The sequence below is a fragment of the Phoxinus phoxinus genome (genome assembly GCF_949152265.1).
Source record: "Phoxinus phoxinus genome assembly, chromosome: 6".
Lineage (NCBI taxonomy): Eukaryota > Metazoa > Chordata > Actinopteri > Cypriniformes > Leuciscidae > Phoxinus > Phoxinus phoxinus.
The window spans coordinates 2292259-2300823 of NC_136881.1; the positions used below are offsets into that span (position 1 = coordinate 2292259).

Genomic DNA, 8565 nt, shown 5'->3' on the forward strand with positions numbered 1-8565 from the left:
GTAAATACTTTATTAGTGTCAAAAAGCAGAAATAAAACAATGAGTAATAATAAGAGAAGCTACAATAAAATAAACTATGAAAATGTTAAACTATAATAATTGTATTCATATTTTTAAATAATTGATTGTTTTGCATATTTATGCAACTAAGTGGAGATCAAAATTATATTGTTTTTATTTTAAGTGTCTGATATCAGGCTAAATTTAAATATATATTTATTTATTGTCAAAAAGCAGAAATAAAACACTAAATAATCATTAGAATTCACTGAAAATGCCCTATGAATATTTTATTAATTTCTTTAATTTATAGCACATAGTTATGCAAAGTTGTTTTGTGGTCTAGATGGCTTCAAATATATTTTCTTGATGTTCGGTGGACTTTCTTTCCAAAAGAATCAAGTGGCACCGGAGCACAAAAAGCATCAGACAGGCTCCAATTACTCGAAATAGCCTATTTTTCAGCACATTCTGCCAAGTGTGTGTGTGTGTGTGTGTGTGTGTGGTGCTGACATGCTGCTCTCACACCCTGAGCTCTTTTTATAAAGGCGATTTGATTTTATAGGCCTTGGCTCGACTCCTAGACCACAGTTATAGCCTCGGGCCGGCCGGCAGTGTCCGACACACACAGACCGGCCTTTATTTAGCCCGTCTCCTGCGCTTCTGTCTCGTGTGTTTGCTCGTGGGTAATTCTGGGCAGTACAAATAGAGAGAGTCGTTTATCTGTGTAATATCTGCAGGTCGAGACTCGTCGTCTGACGCTCATGTGTAAATTCTTCGTGGGTCGAGAATAGAGACGAGAGACAGACGGCGATAAACACGGCAGAGTTCCTGTTATATCAGCAGAAGATGACACGAGGCGTCCCAAATGACACTTGTATGAGTTTTATACGGGTGTTTTGTCATTCATCATCAGAGTCTGAAGCCCCGCCCCCTTCGCTACATAAGCTGTGTATGAAGTGTCCAACATTACACACTTTCAAATCGCAAACTCTCTTGCGTAGGTATTTTAATGAGTAATTACTTAATATATTACTTCTATATATGAGATGAGATTGTGTAGCATGAATGTAATTGGACGTACTACATTCGCCATGTTGTCATTATCATGTGACCAGATCTTGACATTCACTTTATTTTTTAAAATAAAGTTATAGCCACTGCATTTTCACTGGCCAAAATTTTGGAATTCATACCATGGGAAAAATGCGATATTTTAAATATCCTCTCATAATTTGGCAGCAGGTTTATTAGGCTGCTGTCACTTTAAGACCTGACGCACGGATCCAATATAAGGTTACATTGACAGTATGACTACAAAACCAGTCACATGGTCATATTATATAGACTCATTACATGCAAAGTGAGATATTTCAAGCCTTTATTTGTTATAATTTTGATGATTATGATTTACAGCTTATGAAAACCTTTTCACAATAGGCCTATTCTAATTTTGAATTTGGGGTTAGGGTTGTAAGCCGTAATCATCACAATTATAACAAATAAAGGCTTGAAATATCTCACTTTGCATGTAATGAGTCTATATAATATATTAGTTTCACCTTTTAAGTTGAATTACTGAACTTTTGCACTCATTTTTTGAGTTTTACCTGATTACCAATTTTTTTGGACCGGGTACCATTGTATACTTAGGAGCAAGTCATGCTTTATGAATCATCATGATAGTGTTTGGCAGGAGATTTGAAACGACGCACACACTGAACGCATTACGAAATAAAGACACGCACGCACTGTATAGAAATAAGCAGTTTCTTCACAACAAAGTGATATATTCTCCAAAGAAATGTTGAAAAAAAAAAAAAAAAAGCTGCATTCCAGAAGGTTTTGCATGTTTCACAATTGTGGAAGTTGAGAACCGTGTCGTGCGTCAAACCGCTGAAGTATTTTACAATCTATTTACACAAGAAATCCTGTTGTGATTCTTCCATCTTCCATCCACAGCCAACAGTCCAAGCATCACACGAGCATCCGAGACCGTGAAGGCCAGTGACCGGGAGAAGTCTCGTAAACCTGGAGATGTAGAGTCAGAAGTCTGTTTAAACTCTTAGAAGAGGCGTGTGTAGTTCCTCCTCGGAGCGGGACACTGTCTGGACATCTGCTCATTGACTTTCATCAATCCAGCCATGAACGGATCACACTGCAGATCAACTCAGACCCGAAGCACCAACACGATCTCGTGAAAGTGCGTATATACCACGAATGTTATCATTTAGCCTATATGCCATTTAAAAAAAAAAAAAAATTGCGTGCATATTTTTGCGTGCATATGTTACGCACTGAAAACCCTTAGGATTGGGGGTGGGGAGTGCGTGCGTATTACACGCTATAAAGTGCGTAAGCACGCGAAAACTGCGTATCATGTGCACGCAAAAACTATTTTGAGCATATAATGGCACGAGAAATAACATTCGTCGTATAGATACGCACACTCTACGCAAGTCTGTGAATGCACACGCTTCCAGATACACAACATCAATCTCATGCATCGTTACATTCGGAAGTGTGTCAGAATGCAATGCAATGGACGATATCGCAAGCGGACAGTTACGGTGGAGTTTAAAGAAAAGTTGACATGTATATATATCTTCATATACCGAAATAGAATATGAAATAGAGATCAACTGATATTGTTTTATATCTAGTGTCTGAACCCATATTTGAATTACTTCAATATTCAATTATTATTGTCAAAATAAATAAAACAATGTACATAATTATATGATCAATAAGTTAGGGCAAGTTTTTACATTGCTTTAACTCAACAAAATAAGTTAAGCAATTTTAAATTTCAATAAAAAAAAATCAGTTTAATGTAATTTTAGTTACATCCAAGTTGATGAAAAATTTAATGCAGCAACATTTTTTTACAGTGAATAACCAGTGCAAAACATAAAATGCATTATGAATATTTAATTAAATATTTTTAATATATTGCATTATGCATATAGCAATATGTCTATGCAAAGTTATTTAGCATGTTTACATCAGCGACCTGAATGCAATACTGAGTATCAGATGATACTATTTTTTATTAAACTCATATTTATTTAAATATTTAATTATTGTCAAAAAGCAAACATAACAACTAATCATTACAGTACAATAAAAAAATATTTTTAATTTCAATTTATGGCATGTACAATTATTTTTATGCAAAGTAGTTTTTGCGATCTATAGATGGCTGAAAATCATATTTTCTTCTTGTGTGGTGGACGGTTATTCTTTAGCGAGATGCATTTAAATACTTGCGTAGATATGGTAATATGGTGAGGTTTCCTTTGACATGAAACAAAGAGGCAGTTTGCTGGACGGTTGATAAACGTACACTGATGATGAGACGAACAACAGTAATAATAATAATAACAACAATAATTTTAATAATAATAATAATACAAACTAAAACAAACAAACAAACAAACAAGCGAGTCTCATGCTGTGCTGTGATAAAATCCGTCCCTTGAGTCAAATGCTCCAATCAGAAACCCCCTCGTTCAGCTGCCCGCGTCCTATTGGTCAAACCGACTGTCCTTCAAACGTCGACACGGCCTGCAGACGACATGCTGGTGAAGAGCTGTCGAGCCCCTCAGAGTAACATCTAAAGAGCGGTTCTTGCATGTCAATACGGCCTCCACACGGCTTCCACAGACATGCTAGTTGGCGAGCTACTGTGGCTTCCCTCGGCCTCGCCCACGCCTTCGCTCTGATTGGGCAGCGACGGGTGCAGGAGGGCGGAGCCTGTGGAGGCATTGGTGCACGGCGGTAAGATCCGCGGTGGCGAACGCTCTCCTCCCGGCATCATGGAGAACTGGTAGGATCCCGCGGCGCTGCTGTAGTACAGGTGATACGGGGACGAGCCGGCCTGGAACGGTCCCGGCTGAGCCTGCGAGGAGCCCGCGGGATACGCCGGCGGGAGGTACGTGTGGTAGCGTCCCGCGGGGCTCGTCATAGCCGACATGCTGATGCCGATGGCGTTGGTGACGGGGGTGGGGGTGTAGGTGAACGGCCCGGCCGGGTACGGCATGCGCGGGTCCGAGAAACGCCCGTCCGGTAGAGAGGGGAGCGAGGGGAAGGAACGATCCAGGCCGACGCGAGGATCAGTGAACGCCGTCAGATCGGGACCTGCGGGAGAACAAAACATGTGCTCAGATTCATCAATGCTTAAAGCGGCGGTTGATTATGATTTGACTTTTCAGACTGCAGTTAGTGTGTAATGTTGTGTTTTCTAACTGTAGTTAGTGTGTAATGTTGTGTTTTCTAACTGTAGTTAGTGTGTAATGTTGTGTTTTCTAACTGTAGTTAGTGTGTAATGTTGTGTTTTCTAACTGTAGTTAGTGTGTAATGTTGTGTTTTCTAACTGTAGTTAGTGTGTAATGTTGTGTTTTCTAACTGTAGTTAGTGTGTAATGTTGTGTTTTCTAACTGTAGTTAGTGTGTAATGTTGTGTTTTCTAACTGTAGTTAGTGTGTAATGTTGTGTTTTCTAACTTTAGTTAGTGTGTAATGTTGTGTTTTCTAACTGTAGTTAGTGTGTAGTGTTGTGTTGTCTAACTGTAGTTAGTGTGTAATGTTGTGTTTTCTAACTGTAGTTAGTGTGTAATGTTGATGTTTGATCATAAACAACATCTGCAAAGTTACAACGCTCAAAGTTCACAGCAAAGGGAGATATTTGCTTTTAAAGTAAAGGACTACAACAAACGGCTGGCAGGAACTACACGACATTCCTCCCAGGTTAGTGACATCACAACCCTAGAATTTACATAAGCCCCGCCCCCGGAACACACAGTCCATGTTGAGAAGAGGAAGAGTTGCTGTAGTCGAGCACATTTGTGAGTCAGCTCAAACTTTAGCATCTTTTCACATGCGATAGAAAGTCACTCTGTGTGCGTCTCACAACAGTTCCTATACGAGCGATTTATAGATTATCATGACAGAATATAATTGAAGATCGTTAACTCCACATCAGCGACATAAACTCATCAACTAACCATTCAGAGACGTCCTGTTGCTTCTTTGTCTGACTACGTTTTAACATTAAAGACAGAACAGTTTCTGTCATTTTAGTGTGTGTGTGTGAGGTAATAACAGCTGCTAACACGCACACTCTTGAAACCCCGCCCTCTGCAGCAGCTCATTTGCATTTAAAGGGCCAGGCACAAATGGTGTGTTTTCTCAAACCCTCAAAAAGTGACAATTTTAACATGCGATATAAAAATATCTGTGGGGTATTTTGAGCTAAAACTTCACACACACACACTGGCGACATCAGAGACTTATTTTACATCTTGTGAAAAGGGCATTATACCAGCCCTTTAACACACGAACCAGTTGCTAGTTGTCATCCAGCAGTGAATGTGGGGCAGCTCAGAGGTTTCATTTATAAAAGTGTGTGTAGGATCTTTACTAAAAGTGTTGAACTGAAAGTCAAATATGGCATACGGCCAAAAACATCCGCCAGATCCTGTGCAAAATTCCCTTTATAAATCCCAGTCAGCGGAGGATTGTGCGCACGTGCGTCTCCTCCCCGTAATAGCCATATATGGAGCCTAGTTTAACTATGCATATCCTCATCTGCATATCATTTGCATATGCATATTCATCCACGTGATACCATGTTTAACGGTACGAGACATTAGGAAAATATGAGATGTGGCGTCACATTACATTGCTAAAAATCTTTTAGTAGCCTATCCTTTCCTTGTTTTTGAATAAATAAATCAATAGTATAAAATATATTTCAGAGAATGGTTTTCTCAATCTTTTCCACTAGCCAAACAGTATTTTTAATTGCTTTATATTTTTAATGGAAACAGATATTGTGCATTATTGATCATTATTTGCACAAACATATTTTCTCAGACCATGAGTTGTATTAAATCCTCGCTGTATTAAAACATTAAAACACAGCATGCCACAGGAAAAGTGTTCAAAAGCACTACAAATATTTATATTTATTAGAATATAAAAATGTTGTAACGTCTCGGTTATGATTTCATGTATTTTAAGTGCTTAACTCCATTAATGAAAATGGCATATTTAATCTAAACGTGTATATCAGATGTAAAACATAGTTTAAATCATGCTTTTATTTATTTAAACTGTTTAAACATGCACTGTATTTATGATTAGGACTCATAATGAAGATTTAAAGTGGGTTTGGCTCATTTGCATGCAGGTGTTTTTATAAATCACAATATTCCTTATACGGTTATAAATGAGGCTCCTGATCATTTGATAAAAAAAAAATGTTAGCGTTTATATTGATATCTGTGACTTTTGGCACAGTTAGAGACATTATTGAGATGTGAAGCTCGTATGAGATTACGGGGGTCTTTTCTTTTTATTGTATTTGATTCAACATGGCATTTATTACACATAAACTTAAAAAAAAAAAATTTGGTTACTAATATTCTTCAAAATATTTTATTTTATGTTCCGCAAAATAAAAAAAATCATACAGGTTTGAAGCTACGAGTGCGAGAAAGTGGCCAAACTATCCCCAAAATATGAAATAATTTTTTGGTTACACTTTATTTTAAGGTGTCTGTGTTACAGTGTAATTATATATTTAAGTACTGGGTAATATTAATTAACTACGTGGTAGGGTTAAGGTTTGGTTGAGAGTTAGTTACATGTAATTATGCATAATTTATTTACATTTAAATTTACATTAAGAAAATGTAACATATGTAATAAGGACACTGTAAAATAAAGTGTTACCAATTTTTTTTATGAAGTGACACTGTAAATAAGAAACTAAAATGGCCATTAGGTGGCAGTAAACGTCTTGATGAGTAAGTCATTGAGTCATTTAAACCGCCGATTCATTATTTCATCATCTCTGTTTATGAATGAGCCTTTGAATCAACTGGTTCACAAATGAACAGCCATATATATGTGTGTGTGTGTGTGTGTGTGTGTGTGGTGATACTCACAGTGTATAGCGTTGCGGCTGGGTGAGATGGGAGTGGTGGGGTGGACCGCCGGGGTGGAGATCGGGCCCAGGTACGGGTACGGCTGCTCGTACGACCACGACGGAGACGTTTGCATCTGCCTTGAATCTAAAAACAAACATTTATGTTCAATAAATGAGGTTATGACCGCTCCATTTCACTTCCAAATCCAGGAAACACACTCACAAAAGCATAGAAATGTTATTAATGGCTACTAAGAAGAGCACAGACATAAACACACACCTGCACAAACACACACACACACACACACACACACACACACACACACACACACACACACTCAAGTCTTTCCGTCATTAATACACTAAACTCACACACTTACATCCCTCACAACACATTATCAGATAATATCCTAATATAATTTAAACATGTCATAAAACTGAATGATTGGCAAATTAATGTACAATGGTATTTACATGAATATTTTATTAATTTATAATGATTTATCTGAATTTTACTGAAATTATTTTTAAATATAATTTATTCCTGTGATCAAATCTGAATTTTCAGCATCATTACTCCAGTCTTCAGTGTCACATGATCCTCCAGAAATCAGTAAAATATGATGATTTGATGCTCATTGATATGATTATTATCAATGTTGAGAACAGTCGTGCTGCGTCATATTTTTGTGGAAACTGTGTTTTTTCAAGGATTCTTTGATGAATAAAAGGTCCAAAAGAAAAGCATTTATTTGAAATAGAATCTTTTGCAACATTATAAAAGTCTTTACTGTCACTTTTGATCAATTTAATGCATCCTGGCTAAATAAAAGTATTAAAAAAAATCTTTCACTGTATAATGGAGTGAGTGGAGGCGGAGAAGACATTCTCTCAGTATGAGTCTCTCTCTCTCTCTCTCTCTCTCTCTCTCTCTCTCTCTCTCTCTCTCTCTCTCTCTCTCTCTCTCTCTCTCTCTCTCTCTCTCTCTCTCCCTCTCTCTCTCTCTCTCTCTCTCCCTCTCTCTCTCTCTCTCTCACTCTCTCTCTCTCTCTCTCTCTCTCTCTCTCTCTCTCTCTCTGGTCCAATAAAACCGATGGCCTGCAGTCTTCCAGACAGAAGAGGAGGGGAGAGCCATCAGAGAGGAAGCAAATTATGCACCGCGGCCAAAGAGTGTGTGGCCCGTTTCAAGTGCAGCCAGAGCGCGGCCCGCTGCCAGAACCCCCAGAAGTGTGTGTGTGCGTGTGTGTGTGTGTGTGTGTGTGTGTGTGTGTGTGAGCTCCTGATCTGGAGTCACACATGGCTGAGGGGCTGGAGGCGGATTCGGGCATCCGGTGCGAGAGGGACACACACACACACACACACACACACACACACACACACACACACACACACCATATCATGCAGGTTTGATTATTAAACTGTGTACACTCCGTCTGTCATCGTGGAAAACGAACAGCACACAGGTTGGGCGAGTAAATAATGACAGAATATTAATTTCCCAGGAGTTGATTTGGGAAAGTGTAGAACGGAACATGTCTTTTAGAAGTGCTTTTCTGAAAAGAAAATTCTCCAAGGTTCAATTTACCGGAGAGAAATTCATTGTTAACAAAGTCTCAGTCGTCAGAATGTAGAC

General features: G+C 38.4%; 1 protein-coding gene across 1 annotated transcript in view; it reads right to left on the minus strand.

Moving 5' to 3' along the window:
* Positions 1 to 1762: 1762 nt before the first annotated feature.
* Positions 1763 to 8565, minus strand: part of runx1 (RUNX family transcription factor 1) — a 142547-nt gene continuing 135744 nt past the window's right edge. Inside the window, 2 exon segments of the mRNA XM_079615420.1 lie at positions 1763 to 4140; positions 6952 to 7077. Of these exon segments, the coding sequence (XP_079471546.1) occupies positions 3638 to 4140; positions 6952 to 7077 (629 nt within the window). The 3' untranslated portion in view covers positions 1763 to 3637.